We start from the raw sequence: 21404 nt of genomic DNA, 5'->3' as shown, positions 1-21404 counted from the left end.
AGTAGGAAGGAAATTGCATACTCTATCTTAGATAATTAAATGATTATGTTCAAGATGTAATAATTATGAAGTAACTTTAGTGTGAGAAATATTTCAGTCAAATATATTATAAAAAATTATCTAATTATTTTAGAATATTAATTTAATTGTGCAAGCACGAGATCTAAATTAGTATGTATCATTGAGGAGTATTATTTTGTAAATACGACGTATTTATGTTCTCACTGAATAACTTTTCTCTCACTGTTTGTCTCGAACTAAATCCCCATTTATCCCTTGGGTTGGGTCTACATTTAACTATACAACTTTAAAATCCGGGTCATGTTACTTTGTTTTTGTTGTTGAGAGAATACACGTGTCAATTTAATTTGTTAAGTCTACATTTGTTTTGAGGGGACATAATCTAGGATCTATTTATATCGGGGGGAAACCATTTCGAAGGAAAATGATTTTCCTTACTTTCCTCAGTTTGTTCGAGCTAGCCCAATCAAATGAAAAGTAGGCTAGAAAATATTTTGTCATACATGAAAATACTTTTACCAAAAATAGTTGGAACACCACACTTTCTCTTCTCTTTTCTTACCTCTCTCCTCTTCTAACGTGAAGTGTTTCTCCTCATTTGTTGTGTTTTCTTCGATCTCAACATCGATCAATTAAGAATTCATTGTTTGAATATTATTTGATTTTTGCCCTATGGATAAATTAGCGTTCTTTGTCTAAAATTGATCATAATGTTGGTGAAACTTCTTTTCATCTTTTTTTTGTTGTTGATTTTTTTATAAAACGATTTATTGAAGAAGCCATCGTCTGATTTTACATTGTCATCTAAATTTGTTTTAATTTTTTATTGAAATTCCAGCGATTGATTATTCCTAGGTTTTCTGGGTACTTTATTCCCGCTAAAATTATTTCATACAAACATAAGGGGAAACTACTTTCCATTTGGATTTTCCTCCTGAAACCTATTTTCCATGAAAAATCATTTTCTTTTGTAAACGTTTTCCGTCAAAATAAATTAGGCCATAATAATGTATGATATTAAGTAAGTTCCTGGTAAAATGAATGAAATGTTATACGATTACGAAAGTTACTCCTCTGATGTGATACATACACGATAAGCCATACCATATAATGCAAAGAAACCAGAACCATAACCAGAACCAGAACAATAATTTGAATAAATTTAAACAAAATCCTAGCACGAGACCATATTCCTTTACAAACATAGAAAATGAAAAGAGATAACTTAAAGGTAAACCTAAAACCCTTTTAAAAAGCAAGTAAATAAATAGACAGTAGAAAAATGTTGCATCATTAAATTCCTAGTAGCAAAACCCAACTACAACCCCCTTTTTTAATACTCACTATTTACTTCATTTCTTGTAAACCCCCAATAACTTCTTGTCTTCTTCCCCCACCTTTGGTCCTCAAACTCTCTGCTCATTCTCTCTCTAAGATGCCTGCAACTAGACCAGGAGGAGAAGCTACACACTTGCTGAAATACAATGTAACCAATTCCTCCCATTTAATGAAATTTTACTAATCAACTATTTAATATATTTATGCATATATTTTTGCCTGTTTGTTTATATTGTTAGTTGTTTTTCGTTTTCTTTTGCATGCAGACATGGGTACTTAAAGTCCCCATTCACTGTCTTGGCTGTAAAAGAGAAGTCAAGAAGCTTCTTCAGCGCATTGACGGTACTCTTTAACTCTATCTATTTTCCCTACTTGCTCTTTCCTCAAATGATAGTCACATTTATTCTATTTCGAGATGTTTTTTCCCTGGAGAAGGTTGTCACTTTTCCTAAAATGGTAATGGTTTGTAATTAGATGTACAGAAATACCCTTACAAAAGGGTCTTTTAGTCAAATTGTTGAGTGACAGATTAATAGTACTATAAAGGGTCTTTTAGTCAAACTGTTTCAAATCCAATACAGTATGTGGGTTAGGACTATGTGATACTTCCTCCGTCCCGAAATACTTGCACCGCTTTCCTTATAAAGTCATCCCAGATTACTTGCACAGTTTTTATAAATAGTAAACTTTTATTAATATTATATCAACTACCCCGTCACATGTTATTTTGTGGTCTCATGCACCCACCCCCTACCCCTTTAAAAAGTTGACACATATGCCTATCTAGTATCTACATTAAAAAATACTTCACTGTCAACTACCATCTAATCGGGACGGAGGGAGTAATTAATTTTGACCGGGAAAGTATAATTTGTATACTTAAGCCTGTGAGTGACTGCATTTATGAAACCTATCGCTAGCTTTTCAACAAGATGTAAACTTGTTGTTAAGTTGTAATACCTCCATTTCAAAATGATTTTTTACCATTACTATTTGCACAAATATGAAGACCAAGTAGGAAAAAAGTGTAAATTGGGTGGATATAATAAAATATAGATAAAGTATGGTAGATGGGGTAAAAGGTAGGTGGATGTAAAGAAAAAAATGAATAAACTAAGTGGAAAATTGTAAATGTTGTGGGGTAAGATGGGTAGGATAGTAAATATCCATGTCAAAAAATTGAATAAAGCAAAGTGTGAAGAATATTATGAAACAAATTAAAACAGAAAATGTAAAGATCATTTTGAAACGGAGGTAGTATAAAATAAACAATTTCAATACATGCACTCGATCCCTAGAAAAGGCATGGCCTTGAATGGAAATCATTTTTGGCTGATGAGATGAAGTAGAAAGATATTATCGACCTAAAATTAAAATTTAGCAAGTGAAATTACAGGCTTACGGTTAACTAGAGTTTAAGTTTTGTTTGTGGTTGATTGTTCTGATATAAATGATGAATTAATTTGCCAATTATTTTCATGTAAATCAGGTGTTTACAGCACTAGTATTGACATACAGCATCAGAAGGTGACCATAAGTGGAAACGTTGAGTCAGAGATCCTGGTTAAAAAATTACTCAAAGCAGGCAAGCATGCAGAGGTATGGAATGAAAAACCAGCTGAAAAGGCGAAGAAAAACGATAAAGAAAGTGATCGAAAAAGTAGTGAAACCAAAGTGGAAAGTAGTCGAAATAATGAAGACAAGCTAAAGTCCATAAAGGGCAGTGATTCTGCAGTGAAAAACAATGGTAAAGAGACGAATTTGAACAACAAGGGCAATCAAAATCGTAAGAAGAGCAAACAGAGTCCTGAAGCTGTAGTGGGTGACACAGGTAATGCAGGAAAAGGTAATTGTGTGAATGCCTGTGAGGGAAGATTCCAAGGAGCTAATCAAGTTGAACAGTTGAGTGAGATGAGTTCAAATCAAACAGTTGATGTCATGAATTACAATGCAGATCCTAGTAACTTTCAAGTCACAACACCACCTTACTTTTATCACAACACTGCCAATGACAAGTACGAGAGTTGCAACGTTCATACATCAACCTTTTATTCCTTGGATATTTTCAGTGATGACAACCCTACTGGCTGTTCTGTTATGTAGTTCATCGATAATCATTTTTGTCTACTACTCGTAAGTCGTAACAAATTAACAACTCCTCTCTTGTACTGTAATCAATATTTTCTAGTGTCTGCTTGGCTTGCTATTTTGGTTAGACATGAATAAAAATGAATCTGTTGTTAATGTAAAAGGTCAGTATAGTGCGTACATGCCCGAGCTTACTCCTATAAAGAGATAATAATTACGGAGTACACGAATGACCCAGTGGCCAGTACGGATTGACTCAATGGGAGCTGCGGGTTAGGCCCTTGGTACTGGGGGGGACAAGGGGAAGTCCTGTCCCAATAGAACCTCTAGATGATAGGGTTCAAACTTAAATAGAACCTCTAGATGATAGGGTACGTTCAAACTTAAAGGTCATAAGTTGGAGGATCCTACAACCTACACCAATGATTTTTTATTAACAGTTTACTACAAATCACTCCTTCAATATTATACATCATTTGTTCTTTTTTAAATGACACAATTATCTAGGCATGTTTGCCAATGCATGATTTCAAACATTAATATCTTTCATTTTTTATAACAAAAAAGTTCATATTTAAAAAATATTTATTGAGACGAATCTAATAAGACCCAACACGACTATGTTTTTTTCTTATGTATAAATCACAAAAGAAAGTCAAACGAGCTTGTGTAAATAGTCTCATGTACGGAGTAAATAAGAACAAAGTATTTGGTAAAACTACTGACCCTACTCCCTCCGTTCCTTAATGTTCCTCACTTTTCCATTATGCGCGGTCTCCAATGCACTACTTTTGACTATTAATAATTTTAATTTCGTATTAGTAAAAATTATAAAAAATTGATATTTAGAAAAATTTATATTGAAACGAATCCAATGATATCCCACAAGTTAACATTTATACTCTTAATCATATTATTAATTATGGTCAAAGTTTTTAAACTTTGACCATATGAATAGTAAACATGAGGAAAAATAATTGAGTGAAATTGAACTTTTGATTAGGGAAAAATACTTGAGTGAAATTGCACTTTAAATCATCATTAAGCTTCTGATTTCATCATCAGTATTACGGAGTACCTAATACTCTAATACCCCATGCATACTGCGTATTGACAATGGCAAAATTTTGGCTGAATTTAACAAATTAGGTAGAAATTACATACCGTGCCAAATCTAATATTCACCTGTTAGGTTACTCTGCTCATGATCAAAGGTATTTAAGCAAAATCGAAACAACTTCGATTATGTCCCCTAGCAAATATCGAAAACTTGATACGGGTTTCAAATGTAAAAAGCCAGAAGAAAATAAACCAGAAAGAATATGCTTTGAACACAATCCTGAAAGGTCTGATAAAACTTACGAAGCAACTGTACAACGAAATTTATTTCTTAAAGCCCAAAGTCTTCCATATCTATGTTTTAAATGCATAAATCCTGCAATATGAGTCAAACACATGAACCAGAGTTTGCACAAAGCTAAGAAGCTTGATAGATTTAAAGCAAAGACTTTTACCTACATATGTTATCATCATCATCATCATCATCATCAAACCACAAGTCTATAACATATTTTGTGGATGTAAGAAAATTGTTCTGGGCACAGACCCAGGAAAAGGGGGAAACACGAAAAAATTCAGTTTTCTGTCGGTCCAGCTCTCCTCCTAAACTAGGAGGGTTGCCGAGTCCTTCTAAACTTCATCAATATGTCTTCGTTGGTAACCAAAATTTATATTTACAGATTCCATTCACTACAGCAGGATGCAACTCATGCATGAAACTTACAAACATGTGGAGGCTTTTGAAGTGCGTTGTTTTTGTCCAAGGGTGATGACAATTACAGTCACATCATCATGGTATTTTCTCCTCCTTCCTGGTGGAATATTCAAGAGTTCTTCCATGCTGAATCCTGCCAGACCACAAATCATATTTCAAATATCACAAAAGAAACACTCTAATTTGGTGTATAAGCAAAACAAATTAAACAATGATAAAAAATAATTTTAAAAAAAATCAATGAAAAAACTGAGCTCCAAGGGCAAATTACGCAGAAAAAAAAGAAAAATAGAAATTGTATGTGTTCACACCAGAAGCTAGAGAATACACGACAGTATCCCTAATGATAATTTGTTAAAACATCAAGTGATTTCTTCACTGAACCGGTAAACCTATGAGAGTCCGACTAAAATAGATTAACTGAATTTACAAAGAATAAGAGGGTAACATTATTTTATGGATATTCATGATTACATAATAGAGAAGTGTAAAGAGGAGTTATAGAGGTGATTCATCAGATGTAATGGTTCTTTTAGACACTGCTACTAGGACAAGCCTATGCACTCATTTGGTCAACCAAACAGCTAAACCTAGAAGACTTCTTATATTTCTTAATTCACTTCTTCTCCTTGCAAACTTGACCAAATGTACGTAGTATGTAGTTCACAGAAAAAAATCTCTCATTCATCTACAATATCGGAAAAAGCACAAGTGTAGGATGCAGAATGAAAACAAGTAGATAGAAACTCATTTAATTTGCAACAAACCATACAGAGTTAACTGGTTGCAACATATTATCACAGTGATCAGAACGGTTCAATTACAAGACAACATACCCGCACAATCTGCAGCTCTGACGACAAGTTGCTCCAGCAGAAACTTTGCTGGATCGCCTGAAGGATTTTTCAATATGAACAAATGGACCAGTCTCACGACCTCCTCGTTGGTAAAGAAATCAAATAAGCCATCACTACCAAGTACAACAAAGCGATCAGATCTTGAGATCCTGTGGACATTGATAGAAGGACTTGTGGAGACATAAGGAGGACTTATTAAATTCCGGACTCTGAGAATTCCCATCAGTGCATCATTCAACACTTTCTACAAACACATAAAAACCGGTGTTAGAAAAGATAATTCACTTGAAAGAGGGCGAAATTGTGTGCACAATGCACAATAAAACAAGAAAAATAACCTTAGAATTGTTTGTATGATCAAATTCACAAATAATCATATGAGTCTTTAATAAAAGTACACAGGATAATTTTTCAAAAGAAAGAAAAAAAAACTGTTGGGCACATTTAATCTCTAAGAAGAGATGGAGATTTGATTTTTTAACTCTTCAAATCCTTGAAGCTCAATACCTCTACCAAAAAAGATTAATTTTTCTAAACATGTTGTACATCTAACACTGGAATTTCTTCTTTACCTATATTGATTACCAATTTACCCCTAATGACTAAATTAGACATAACAACACGTTACGTCGGACAGTCAGTCAGGATCTCTATAATTTGACATTAAATAAACATTATTCCTCACTTTTACTAAAATGAGGTTCAATTAATGGACCTGTCTTAACTAAAAGCCATTACCAACCTTCTTCAAATATCCAACACCAAATGCACGAGTGACCTTCAACTTTCCTTTCACTTTCCCTGCGGTAATCGTGGCAGGATCATCGCGATGATTTGATATAAGTTTAGATCTCTCAACTTCATTATCAGTAGTATGACTATCTGTAAGTTGGATTGCTTTCAATTTTATGGTCTCTCCAACATCACAGTCATTTATCTGTGTTGCAACAACAACTCTGCTGTCACCTAAATTCATTGTATACAAGTCTTTCCCAACAAGCAGTGCAACCAGAACACAAGATCCAACAGAAACAAGATCAGGACGATCTTCCATTTCCTGCTCAACCATGGACAAGAAGTCAATCTCGGCTTGACTAAGAGCTCGTTGGAGGCACTCTAGCACTCCCTTTTTAAAAATACTAGATGATGTGTCTATCTCAGTGCCACAATCCTTGTGACTAAAAGCATCAAAGTTGACATCCTTTCGACCACTTATTCTTAAACATTTCTTCCCGGTACCAGAAATATTGCCATTTTCTAGCACAGTCTGGAAAGAATCATCAGAAGCCAAAGATGCTTCAGATAAATCCTCTCTATTATCCCAATTACACAAGTTGAAGTTCATTAAGAAGGTATCATATAGTGTTCCAGCTAGGAAATCAGCTGCATCTCTTCCGTTAAATCCATCATAAACACCACAGAAGAGCCATCCATCTTCTTCAGAACAAACAGCTATAACCCTATCTTCACCTGCAGCTCCACCAGCAACTTGCACTTCCATAGCATTGAGAAAGCCTTCATTTGGGGAAGCAGTACTAGTGAACCTAAGATATGATTCACTATCAGGTGACTCACCTAGAGAAGAAGGACTAACACTCAAGTTTGACAATGTACTCTGGAGAGAAGATGACAGTATGTCCACTTTAGAAGAAAGTGATGGCGAAGATGGAATTCTGCGGAACGAGTTGGGTGATTCCCAACTAGGCAGTATCTCTGAGTCTATCATGCCATTGCAAATGTTTGTATTTGCTAATGTAGTGTTAGCACTTAAGGCAGCACCAGAAAGACAGGAGAAAGATCGACTAGTTCTTCTAAGTCGAGTCTTAGGGATGATTTCATATTCATTAGAATCCTCATAGATGGCTTTCTTCCCATCACACTGGTAACCAAAACTTACTTTAATTTCTCCATCAGTAGAACTAACAGGTTCCCGAAACATTGCACCTGTTAAAGAACAACACCGAAGATAAGCAATTACTCTTTAGACTGTATTTTGTGAGTTAAAAGTAACACTAAAGATCATCAAATGAATTCATATACCAGAAAATCAGAGAACTAGCCAATGTATAACTATGCCCTTGATATCTATAACGCTTTCTTTAACCATCTAGTAATTCACACACACACACACAGAGTTCTTTTTTCTCAGTTGTACGCTTTACTATAGCAATACTACATACACGTATTAAACAAAATCCAAACAGTGCTTTAAAAGGCATATAGCCAATCTGAATATTGAACATAACATGTTAGTATTGTCGTGCTTTGAGATAGAGAGGTGAAATTAGATTTGAAACAAAAACGAAGACAAGACAAAAGAAAACAAAACAACAAAACATATCAACAATAGCATTCAAGAAAACAAAACTAAGATTACAAATCCTTGCAGGTTGATGAACTATCTTACATTCATATCCTTGAAAAACCATCTTACTTAACTAGGCAGCAGCCATCCTCCTTTTCTGCATTAAGTGCATGAAATGGAATAAATGGGTAGCACACAAGTCTCAATATAATGTCATCTCATGAAAAAGGCATTTTAGGACTTCAACTTCAACATGCAAACTTCAATTAGAAGACCATATGGTTTAATCTAGTAGACAAAGCCTTCATTAAGCTTTGATAGAACTATCTTCGTTTGTGAGAAAGACAGTTGTAAACCTAACTCGGAGTAATCTCATTCCTTTTCACCTAAACTTCCTGAGTTACTGACTTTGTGCCTGATTCTCTTTATTACTTGATTTCATCCAGTTCACACACAATTGGAAAATAGAAACTAATGTGCTCTCACATCCTAACATGTCACACACAATTGCTCCACTGATAAGGGTATTAGGACAGTTACTCCATTACAGGGACAATAAGTTTTTTAATTATGATGGCAAAATTTTAAAACTTTCATTTTCTTTATGGGCCAAAATGAGTATCATGCTTGTCATATACTTCCTCCATTTCTTTATAGTTGCAACACTTTGTTTTTGCATTATTTACATATTCTACTTTGTTTGTTTTTGATGATCTATACTTAAGGAAAAACATATTCATGTGGGATCTTGTTAGATTCGTATTAAATATATATTTTTCAGATATTATTTTTTTATAATTTACTTATCGAAAATTAAATATATTAATTGTTCTAAGTTGTGCATTGAAAAACGTGAAAAACAATGTGTTGCAAGTAAAAAGAAACGGAGGAAGTACAATGTATTGAAGCTGAGAGTAATTGTACAATTCAAAAGACAAAACAGAAAGAATCACACTGCATTCAGAAGTTCTTACATGACAAGAGTGGTCTATTTTCTATCTTATTATGACTGATTAAGAGTGAAGTGCAAAAGAATAACATTAATGACTTGTTTGGTATCCGACCATAAATGGTGTCAATGGGAATGAATTTGTATGTAAATATGTAAGGAAAATCAATATCATTTCCATGGTAATGCTAGTTCACTAAACATTATCTCTTTTGTCTTCATAAATTTCCATTACCACCCATTACCATTTGGGCAGTGGTATTGGGTGGGAATACAAATTTATGAAGAAAAACACCAAGTTTGAGATAAAGTTTCATTACAATGGATATTATGGTGTTATTTTTCTTGCCAAATAACAATTTGATTTATTCTCATTCCCAACATTTATTACGGACTACCAAACGGTCCATAACTACATTAGATACTTTCTTTTAACCACCAAATCTATAAGGCTTTCAGCATACATAATGAATATTGCTGCTAAGTTTCTGATGTAAGTGCCAAAATGCCAGACTACTTCTCCAAATTTTAAACGAAAGCAACGTGAACAATGTGCAGTTCATCTTCTATAGTTTGAGTCACACCACCTCTTTCGTTTATCACACAAAAAAGGTCATCAAACCAAGAGATGTAATATATATTTTCGACATGTCTAAACAACAACAAAAGGTGAAAGATGGCTTCCCTATAAGCATCCCAAGGAAGAAACGTTACACATTACCTCTTGATGGAGCAGAAACCACTGTGTGTGACAAATGTAGTAGACTGGAAAATCAGATTTGAATGAATGATGAAGAAGAGAATTCGAGGGCAGAATTGATATTTGATTGTATTTTGATGCGAATAAATCATCAAATTGAGTTTACAATCTCATACCATCGAGTGGCTGGACAATCCCAGACACAAGCTAAAACTAACTAAATAAACTCAACTAATTTCGGCTTATTTTCCCTCTCACTTGTCACCTCTATGTATGGGTATTTTCTGTCTTCCTTTCCACTCTCACCTCTAACAAATGCACTGCCTTCCACTGCGAGCTAATCCTAACCAATTAATATTGTCATACCAATAGTAATCCTACCCCTACGCTAGTCTATTATAGCGAGTTCAAGTAGAATCTTTCTCTCCCTCCCAAAAAATGTACTAAAGTACCATTAACCTAATGTATAAGTATATGAAGAGAACTTAATTCCAATTGCTCCAAAAGCAGAATTCTGGAAACAAACTAACTTAGAGCGTACCAATGACAGATGACTAGCAAGATTAAGGCCAGGCTCTTTTTCCTTACAAAAAAAGCTTTTAGGAAAGGAAAAGTGAGTTATGATAACGACGACAGACTTAAAAACAAGTCCAAATAAGGGTCATAATTTCAAATAAGTCATAATTAATTCAAATAAGAAAAATCTTGAGCTAGTATATTCATACACAACATAACATATATAGTGGGTCAGTGCAACTTTTCCATACACAGCATAACATATATAGTGCTCAGAAGTCAGAACCAATAAATACAATTTCTTCATTAGCATAGCTAATGAATAAGGGGAAAATTTTTCCAAAAGACCAACACATTCTAAATAGAATTATAGAAATATCAACAAGTCAACAGATACTTCATAAGTTCATATATATCATTCACTCTGTCAATAACATTTTAAAGGTGGCAAAGAGGACCAAGTCATTCAAATTTTGATAATATTTGCAGGATACGAAGGTTTGTTAACCAATAATCAATTAACCAATCATCAATATCCTAATTCTAGGGTAAATTTAAAATCAGATTAAAAATCCACTATCTTTTCCATGATGATATTAATTCTAGAATAACATTGAACCTAAGAAATTAACAAAACCCCGGATAGACAAGTGCAGAAAACTAATCAAATTAAACAAAAGAAAATAACTTGAGAAAAAAATTGTAGGAAATTCAGAAGTTTCCACCTGATAGATGGTTGAATCTGAAGACCGAGAAAAAGAAAACCCAGATCAGAAAAGCAAAGATTTAATTATAAAATTGATGATAGTGAGTCAAAGGGAGAAGAAATGAACGAGTGGAACACAAAGGAAGAGAGTGACACAAAAAAATGAGAAACAGGTCAGAAGCGAGAAGTGGAGAATCTTTGGAGACGAACATAAATATCGTAGAATTGGAATTTATTTTATTTATTTTTTTTCCTAGATTTTGAGTGGAGATTATAATTTGGGTGACGTTGTTGGTTGGGGCTTATAATAATTTTACAAGTCAGAAAAATCCGAATCTGATTCTCCTGGTTTACGGTGGCAAGGATGTTGTGTTGTGTTGTGTTTTCTGCACCTTTTTGGTGTTTAACTCTTTTTCGACAGAGGACTAAATCTTTTTGGGATAAAATCTATTTATGTCTATCAAAGGAGTTGTTTGCCACGGAAAACTAGCATTTTCACCCGTCTTTTGTAGTGCTGTCTCTGTCTCGTATTTATAGTCTCTTTTGATCAAAACACGGTTTTAAGAAATATGAAATATAGTACATAGAAAAGTGGAATAAAGTACAAATGATGATTGATTTGTATGAAAAAGTAGAATAAAGTACATGAGAAAGTGAAATATAGTACTAGCGGAATTGGAATACAATACTTTTTTTTGTGTGTTTTCAATGCAATTTTTAATTAATATAGTACATGAGAAAGTAGAGACTTTAATAGCCAAAAATAGAAACAGAACTATAATTTTGGAACGCCCGATTTGGAAAACAGGACTATAATTTGGGACGGATGGAGTACATAAGGGAAGAGGGGAGGGGCATTATGATAATACCACTTTTGGTGTCCCTATATAAAAGACTAAAATACCCTTTAGTTTACAATTTAATTCAATAACAAAGATTATTTTGAATGCAAAAACAAACGTCAAAAACGCCCTAAACCTTCTTAGTGGGCCCATAAAGACAACTAGACAACTTATTTGACTGCCATAACAACCTAAAATCTTCTTTGTAATAGGAAAGGAAAGGAAATCAATTTGATTGAAATTAATTTTGATTAAGTGATTAAATCAGGAAAGGAAATGAAAATTAGGGGAAATAGTACAAATACAGAATCAATAAAAAAAACAATTAATAAAAAAAACAAAAATATTACAAATTATTTCAATTGCCAAATAAACCAAATTGACATTCGACTTTCTGTAAAACAAAAACTCCAGAAACAAGTTTATACCATTCTCATAAGGAAAAAAAAACTCTAGAAACAAATCTATACAATTTGATTCCAAAAACTCCATCACCGTTCTTCGTGAAGTCGCTTCCACACACATAAGTATATATTTTTCTCACGGATCCTTGCAAGAAAATAAAAACAGAAATTAAACAATTTTTTAGTAATTAATAATTCGTGAATCTTTATGCATAGCCATAAAAAACAGAAAAGAAACAATTAGATTTTTAACAAAAACGAGAATTTTAAATTTAATTGTATGGACAGATTCAAACTTCAAGATTAGAGCCATTAAAATCTGTCTACTTATAAAAATATAAGGAATTATTGTATGCATAACAATTAAATTTTTATGAATATAAGACTAGAGATAAAATAAAAACAGAAATTAAATTATTTTTTTAATAATAATATTTCATGAATTTTTATGCATAAAAAAAAAAAAAATTTAAGATTGTTGCTATGTAAATTGAATTTGTCTAACTAAAACACTTGCGTTTATTTATTTTGCAGATTTGAAAATATAAGGTATGTTTAATTCATGCTTTTATGGATTTTAATTAATCATTTCATATTTTAATTCATGCTTTTAATTAAATAATCTCTTATATTTTTTTAATAATAATAATTCGTGAATTTTTATGCATAACCATAAAAATAGAAATGAAACAATTGGATGCATAAAAATCTGTCTATGCATAAAAATACAAGGAATTATTGTATGCGTAATTAAAAAATTTATGAATACTTCATAAGACTAGAGATAAAATAAAAACAGAACTTAAACAACTTTTTAATAATTTTCGTGATTTTTTATGCATAAACAAATGTTCTTTTTTAAGATTGTTCCTATGTAAATTGAATGTGTCTCACTAAAACACTTGCGTTTATTTATTTTGTAGATTTAAAAATATAAGGTTGTTTATAGGGTTTTGGGAGAGTGCAATAGCTTCTGAAAAGACATAACATAAATTTTTGTTATTGGAATTATGAATTGAAAAATAATTGACTTGCATCGATTTTTAAGTTTTATGCAGATTTTAAGTTGGGTTTTAAGTTCATAACGAGATACAATAACCAACGACATACGGTATGTGCCCCATCAATCTCTTAAACAAAAAAATAGTAATATGCATCCTTTTATTGATTTTAATTAATTATTTCAGATTTTTATTCATACTTTTTATTAAATATTCTCTTACTACAGCCGTTCCTAAAAGTTCTTTACGCCTTGGAATATGTGTCCAAAGTATGAAAATTTTGACCGTAAATTCTCAATATTATATACATCAAAACATTATCATGTAAGATCTTGTTAGATTGGTCTCGAAATATATTTTCAGAATATCAACTTTTTACAATTTTTTCACATACGGAATTGGATATACTAATAGTTAAATATTGCATTGGAGTCCGTACAAATAGTAATCGTAAAGAACATTAAGGAACGGAGGTAGTATTTGATTTTAATCTCTCATTTTAGATTCTATTGAAATAAATAGTTTTTATACAGATGATTTTTATTAATTAAAAGCATGAATTATGTATTGATTAAAAATAAATCTTAAATTATCTACAAATTAAAAATAAATGCACTGCTAAGTAAATCTAAAATCAATCATGAAAATCTGAAATAAAAAATGGTTTTTGCAGGTTTTAATTTCGGTTTTAATTTCGATTTTAAGTTGGGTGTTAAGTTCGTCAAGCATACAATAACCAACGACATAAGGTATGTGCCCCATCAATCTCTAATAGTAATATGCATGCTTTTATTGATTTTAATTCATTATTACAGATTTTAGTTCATGCTTTTAATTAAATAAGTTGTTATTTGAATGTAATCTCTAATTTCATATTTTATTAGGTTCTAGGAATGCAATACACTAAACAAACACAATCCAGTAAAAATGACACAAAATACCGACTCATTTAACTAATACAGGTACTACTAAGAGGCGGTTCGACATCATGTATTGTCAGCTTGTGATTTTTGGTTTTCTGATTATGAAAGTGATATGATATAATTCAGATATAATCATGAACTACAAAACAAGCATACCTACAGTAAGCTTAAACAAAACAAACATTCAAAATCAAAGCCAAGCTCTGTCTCACCTCCTCTCTTTCGAGCCCAGTTCAAAATTCCCCTTTTCAAACTTAATCCACAGTTGACCATAACAGACATTCTATTTCCTGCATAAACTATTCGACATATATTATTATTTTAGATTTTCACATAACAAAACACCCATGAAGTATCTGTAACAGTAATACTCAAATCAAAATTCAAAACAGATTCGGATAATTTAAACTAATTTGGATTGACATGTGAGCTCATATTTTTAGTCACCTTAACAGGATGAACCCGGTTAACTTTAACAAAAAAAAAAAAAAACAAAAAAAACCAGTTAACTTTATTGATTCTAGGACTGCAATACACTAACAAAACACACAATCCATTAAAAAACATACAAGACACGCTAACACAACAACATAAAAACACAGGAAGGTTTTTTCAGGGAACAAAAGTGAGAAGGAATTCCAACATTTAAACAAAACAAACATTCAAAATCAAAATTTCAAGTTAAGTTTAACAACACAAAAACAAACTCAAATCAAAGACAAACTTACCATTTAAGGGAGCAAAATACCAATCTTATTAACACTCAACAACAAATCATACACCACAAAATATTTCTAGAAACATGCGAAGAATTGACGAACCCAGAAAAAAAAAATTAAACCCCAAAAAACGATGCAAGCTAAAATAAAATGACCCAACATTTTATACCTCACCGGTGCCTCGCCCAACGCCTCGCCCAAGCCTCGCCCAACGCCTCTACACCTTCCTCTCCAATCCATGGAGGGACACAACATGCAAACCAAAATAGTTCAAAAAAAAAATTAGTAAATCAACAATTAAGCAGATGAACCACAACTCAAATTAGTGAATCAACAATTAATCCTTAAACTAAACCCCAAATAACCTATCTATTCCACAAAACATTTTGCATGAAATAAAATACAACTAAAAACCTAAAAAAAATCATTTGAACAAACCTTGAAATGCTAAATCAAGTCCAACTAAAGCTATGTTAATAATACACGAACAACAACACCATAGAGAAGTTAAGACGAAGAGATGGGGAATATACCTATGCATTACAAATAGACCTGTCAACAATCACCGCGACCCGAAAACTGACCCGTACCCGACCAGAAAATACTGGGTCCTGAACAAGATTTTGTGACCCGTAACCCGATTTTATCCGAACCCGAGCAACCCGAAAAGTAATGGGTCAAAACGCGACCGAACCCCTTATTGACCCGACCGATTGAAAATCATTCTATTTACAGTAATAAATGAAATTATGAGAAAATTTTAGCATAATAAACACGTTGTTTTTACTATTGTTGTGTGTAATATGACTTTAATTTGAATTATACGTCATTTTATGGTTGAATTTGATTAAATATAAACTTATGTAGGAAAGTTTGTTAATTTGTGCCCATATTATGTATATTTATCACCTAAATTAATGAAAATATAATGAGCGTCTTAAAATCTCTCAACACGTTGGGTCGACCCGAACCCGAAAATTCTGGGTCTTGAACAAGCATTTGTAAACCCGAACCTGAAAGTGACCGACCCGATTCAACCCGAATCCGAAAATAATTTTTTACAACCCGATCGACCTGTTTGACATGTCTAATTACAGAACGATTCCAGTCAACTGCGCTCGCCTTTATTTGAACATATCTTCTTCTGAGTTAGAGAAGAGGTGAGAGAGAAAGGCGAGAGATCTTCTTTTTGTTTCTTCTTCTGAGTGTTTTTGCCATTTTTGGCTAAAATATTCAAAGTATTTGGTTTTGTATAAACTGGACCATCGCCATTTTTTAGGACAGAAGGGAAGGTGTGAGGGGGTCAAAAAACACGATGGGGCGCCTCTGGAAAGAGTATATTGAGGATAATATCAAGGAGATTATATCTCCTTGATTGTAGTAAGTGATTGATTATAATCAATCACAATATTTTATATTTGTATAGATATTATTATAGGATATCTTCTTATTTAGGAAATTATTGACTTTGTAATATTCTTATACTTGTATAAATACTTCAACATTAACATCAATACAATCAAGCTTTCTCATAACTCTATCATGGTATCATGAGCTATAGGTCCATTTTTTTGCTTCCGCTATCCACCTCCTTTTTCAAGACTCACTTCACTTTCCGTGACCAAACCATCAATCACCATTGCCGACACCGGCAAATTAATGATGGTGACCATAATGATCATCAACGTTCCCTCTCCATGTCTATCAAACATCTTTTCTCCTCTAATCTTCTCCCTACTGACATGAAAATAGAAAACCTCTATATGCAACCTCCCTCCTCTCTTCCCTTCTTCAACAGAGAAAGCTTCAAACCCAAATACATATAGAGTGTCCGAACATGAGCTCTTTTCTCCAAACCCTATGGAGAGCTTTAAACCCAACACCTCCATCACTGTGATCCTTTCCTCCATGGAAATGGAATGCATCCTCCCTATACCCTTTCTTGTCAAACATGCCTCCAGCACACGCTATGCAAATTATGTTGGGTTATGATACATATGACAATTCATAAATCATGCGGAAACAACCATTAAGCCAGGAATACATATTATTTACACATAATCATATAGCATAGTTTAGATGCATACTCTTTGTTGCGTGCCTTCCCTAGCTGCGCCCGAACCGAACAAGAACAAGTCTTTAGGACTCCAAGTGTCGTCCCTCCGTAGATAGTCCACAGCACGTTCGGATCCGCCTTAAGATTGACCAACTAGAATCGCCCCTAAGGTACTATAAATTTTCGGCACTTTTGAGCAAGATGTGTGACTGAATTTTTCTCTCAAAAACTCACTTTGAATACTTGAATACTCGTTATAAATTGTGAACCCAGGCCACATATTTATAGGGGTATGGAAAGAGAATTAGAATCCTATTAGGATACGAATTAATTAAATTAGAATTATAATAAAACTCTTATTTAATTAATTTATCAAATAGAATTAGGAATTTAATCATTAACCGAACTCTGCACGTTTTAGGTTTCGTACGCGAACACAAACACTTACGCGAGCATGACCCGCAAGCGTGCAGGCCATGCCCGCGCACAGCCCACACGGCCGCACGGCCCACGCGAGCTACAAGCCCACGCGAGCTGCAGCAATGCTCGCAGCCCACTGCTCGCAGCTGCGCGCGCTGCGCGCGCTGTGCGCGTTGCCACGGCCTGCTGGGCCTGGCCTTGCGCTGGGCCTGGCGTGGCCTTGGCTGTTCGTGTGGCGCGCTTGGCTTGCTGGGCGATGGCCTGGCTTCGTGCTGGGCCCTCGTCCGGCAGGCCTCGTCCGATGCTTATTCGTACGATACGCTTCCGATTAAATTCCCGATTCCGGAATATATTTCCGATACGAACAATATTTAATATTTTCGATTCCGGAATTAATTTCCGTTTCGAACAAATATTTAATATTTCCGTTTCCGGAATTATTTTCCGATTCCGATAATATTTCAGATTCTGACAATATTTCCGTTTCCGGCAATATTTCCGATTCCGGCAATATTTCCATTTCCGATAATATTTCCCGATACGTACCATGTTTCCGTTTCCGGCAACATCTACGACTTGGATAATATTTATATTTCCGATACGATCCATATTTCCGTTTCCGGCAATATCATCGTTTCCGGAGTATTCATTTCTTGCCTGTGACGATCTCAGCTCCCACTGAAACCAAGATCCGTCGATTCCGAATATCCATAGATGGAGTATTTAATTCCATTAAATACTTGATCCGTTTACGTACTATTTGTGTGACCCTACGGGTTCAGTCAAGAGTAAGCTGTGGATTAATATCATTAATTCCACTTGAACTGAAGCGGCCTCTAGCTAGGCATTCAGCTCACTTGATCTCACTGAATTATTAACTTGTTAATTAATACTGAACCGCATTTATTAGACTTAACATAGAATGCATACTTGGACCAAGGGCATTATTTCCTTCAGTCTCCCACTTGTCCTTAGGGACAAGTGTGCATTTCCTAATTCCTTTGTCTCTCGATGCTTGCTCTTGAACATAAGGTAAGAGTTGTCATCCTTATTATGTCCAGAGGTGTTCCTCGGTTTCAGAGTTCAACTGATCAAATAAACAGATAATCATAGCCTATGATTCATCCGAGCACGGCCATGCATTTCACAGTTTCTAGCTCTCCGAGTGGCCTTGTACAACTTTTAAGCATCTCATCCCGATTTATGGGAGGACAATCCCAATCTTGTGATCTTGAGATTAGACTTCGTTTGATAGGTGATTACCTGAGCGTTGCCTTTATAGCCTCCTTTTACGGTGCGACGGTTGGTCAACGTCAAAGCAACCAGTTCTCAAACAAGTAATCTCAAATCACTCAGGTATTGGGGATTTAGTGTCTAATAATTTTAATGAAATTTACTTATGACAAATTTTCATCTCTTACAGTAAAGTTTCATAGGTCTTGCCCGATACTAGTCTTCCCAAAGTAAGTATCTATGCAAATGATTATGACATTGCCATGTCCACATAGTTCAAGAAACAGAACTACTAGTCATCTTGCATTCTAATCGTCTAACGTTTTCTATGCGTCCTATTTTATAGAAAACTCCGACTAGGGACCATTTTCAACCTTTGACATTCAAGTTCACTTGATAGACATTTCTTAGTCACAGGACTGGTCCTGACAGTCTATCTTGAATATATCGTCAAATTGAAGGGACTCATCATTTAATACTAAACCAAGATTAAATGGAATATGAAAATACATTTCATATATGATAAATGTTCAACCCCATTGTTTTACAACCATGGGCCTTAAACCCATCTTTAAAACAGTTCATGGAATTCAAAGCTATGCTTGATTTCCAGTGCTACAATGTGAGTGTTGTTTCTCACTTGTTGCATAGGTTTAGTTATCATGCTTTGCCAATCTTAATATCCTTTTCATCGAATGTTCTTCGAGATAGATGATAAGATATTTTGAGTATGTTTATTTTGTGATCTAGTCTTTCTCGCTACAATGGTGGTTCTACGCATTTCTCAATGAAGAACCATCAAGTTAGCAGACCTTTTTCTTTCTTCAAGAGTGGTTCTACGCATTTTTCAATGAAGAACCATCAAGCCAGCAGATAGGTGATCTTCCCAAGTTCAGTGAAGAACTCTTTAACATAAACAACCCTGTTTTATTGCTTTTTAGGCAATAAGTACTTTTACTTCAACTGTTTAGGTTGCTAGTGATGCTTTGTTTGGATTTACCTATCCAAGCAGTTCATAGATATGTGGAAGACTCTCCAACTATATCTTAGAACATAGAAATTATTATTTTAATTTCCCACGCAACAACTCATGGTCTCCAACCCATGTTGCAATTTTCAAAACACGATGCTCTATAGCTCGTCCTTATCAATGGTTAACTCCAAAGGGTCTTGCTTGATCCTTTGCCAGTGTTTATGCGTGTAGCATCAATATTTAGCATATCTTTATTTCCTTGAATCAAGAACTATTCCTATGTACCTTTTCAAGTACCATAAGTATTCTTGATCTCAATCTAGTTGATCTTTACTTAGATCAATAGAGATTGGTATATGTTCGTCATGGCTAAAGTCATACGATACGTTTTTGGCGATCCTCATATTATATCATACATGATAAATTCTTTTGCAGAATAATTCCCAATTGAATTCTATTCATGTAACTTTAGCTTATCTAGTTTCAGTAGATACTAAATCCAGCTAAAATCTTTGACGTTAAGAATCTTATTTAGATCCTTTGATGTTTAACTTAGTAAATGCTTATACATAGTTCAAACATCCTTTACTTAGATTTATTCACATGGGTCGAATATCTCCAATGGAGACTTTCGTGTTTGATTTAGTAAATGCCATTTACTTAATCCAAAACAATATCATAAGATCTTTGTAAATAGATCTTAATACCCAGTATGTACTAAGTTTCGCCTTGGTCCGTCATTGATGAATAATTTCAAACCTAAGTCATTAGCATTTGAATATTATTTCACAATAGAGAGATATGTGTGTGATACACATAGGACCAATTAAGTTTTATGTACTCCCACTAAACTTCTTATATATCTATAAGAATCATGTACATTTTATGAAACTAAAATGCTTATTAGCTTCACTTAAAATACAGTTCCAATTCCCAATTGCTTGCTTAAATCTGTACTTACATTTTATAAGCTAGCTTTCCTTTTCAAGCATTTATTTGGATCCACAAATTCTATGACATACCATGTACATAGTTTATTCCAACATTTGATTGAGGAATACGTTTTGTCATCCAATTGCTATATGTACCAATATGCAATCATTGCTTGAATATAGACTTGAGCATTACGATTATGCATGAGGTTTCAACACAATCCATGTCATGAATTTGCTTGTAACCTTTAGCAACTAATCTAGCTTTGTGTGTGAACACAATTTCATGTTTGATGGTTTTTATCCTTGAAACAAACTTGCAACCAATAGGTGTGAAACTATTCTTGCAAATCAACAAAATTTTAATTTTGTCATCAAAACATTGAGTATGTTTTATGGCCTCTAACCATTAAACATTTGAGTCTATATATGGCCTCTAACCATTTTAGGGAATTTGGGTTTCGTCATAGCTTTCTTACAGGTCACAAACTCATTAATTTACATGATAATAGTTTGACTGCAAGTTGTAGGTTTCTTCACTATCTAATAGAAGAATATCATAGTTTCATTGACCAGAACTCTATGTTTCTTTACTATCTAATAGAAGAATCTCATAGTTCCAGTGTCTTGAACTCTATGCCTACTTG

The 21404-nt window shown here is 33.7% G+C and overlaps 2 protein-coding genes across 4 annotated transcripts; one reads left to right on the top strand and one right to left on the bottom strand.

Annotated features, from left to right (window-relative positions):
- The first annotated feature begins 1377 nt into the window (after window positions 1–1377).
- On the top strand, window positions 1378–3610 carry LOC110774803 (heavy metal-associated isoprenylated plant protein 37). Its single transcript, XM_021979391.2, has 3 exons — window positions 1378–1507; window positions 1626–1701; window positions 2849–3610. Exons 1-3 carry the CDS (start codon window positions 1457–1459, stop codon window positions 3460–3462), a joined length of 741 nt encoding a protein of 246 aa, XP_021835083.2. The 5' UTR covers window positions 1378–1456; the 3' UTR covers window positions 3463–3610.
- Window positions 3611–4941: 1331 nt separating this feature from the next.
- Window positions 4942–11529, bottom strand: LOC110774800 (probable protein phosphatase 2C 40). Of its 3 annotated transcripts, XM_021979387.2 has the most exons (5): window positions 11274–11529; window positions 8486–8540; window positions 6821–8022; window positions 6058–6322; window positions 4942–5354 (listed from the first exon to the last, which is right to left on the bottom strand). In XM_021979387.2, exons 2-5 carry the CDS (start codon window positions 8505–8507, stop codon window positions 5227–5229), a joined length of 1617 nt encoding a protein of 538 aa, XP_021835079.1. In that variant the 5' UTR covers window positions 8508–8540; window positions 11274–11529; the 3' UTR covers window positions 4942–5226. The 3 variants fall into 3 exon arrangements, with proteins under 3 accessions (XP_021835079.1, XP_021835080.1, XP_056684000.1); XM_021979388.2 differs by lacking the exon at window positions 8486–8540 and having other exon boundaries at window positions 11274–11526; XM_056828022.1 differs by lacking the exons at window positions 8486–8540; window positions 11274–11529 and adding an exon at window positions 10054–11249.
- Between the last annotated feature and the right edge of the window lie 9875 nt (window positions 11530–21404).

The sequence above is a fragment of the Spinacia oleracea genome, chromosome 5 (genome assembly GCF_020520425.1).
Source record: "Spinacia oleracea cultivar Varoflay chromosome 5, BTI_SOV_V1, whole genome shotgun sequence".
Lineage (NCBI taxonomy): Eukaryota > Viridiplantae > Streptophyta > Magnoliopsida > Caryophyllales > Amaranthaceae > Spinacia > Spinacia oleracea.
This window is presented reverse-complemented; position numbering and strand designations above follow the sequence as displayed.

Bases quoted from the DNA above. Each gene is read 5' to 3' on its own strand.
- LOC110774803 (XM_021979391.2), top strand. From the start codon at position 1,457: ATGCCTGCAACTAGACCAGGAGGAGAAGCTACACACTTGCTGAAATAC. The intron at 1,508-1,625 runs GTAACCAATTCC...TTTTGCATGCAG, and splicing joins CACACTTGCTGAAATACAAT to ACATGGGTACTTAAAGTCCC. The intron at 1,702-2,848 runs GTACTCTTTAAC...CATGTAAATCAG, and splicing joins GCTTCTTCAGCGCATTGACG to GTGTTTACAGCACTAGTATT.
- LOC110774800 (XM_021979387.2), bottom strand. From the start codon at position 8,507: ATGGTTTTTCAAGGATATGAAT. The intron at 8,023-8,485 runs GTAAGATAGTTC...GTTCTTTAACAG, and splicing joins GGTTTTTCAAGGATATGAAT to GTGCAATGTTTCGGGAACCT. The intron at 6,323-6,820 runs GTTGGTAATGGC...ATGTGTTTGTAG, and splicing joins GTGTTGGATATTTGAAGAAG to AAAGTGTTGAATGATGCACT.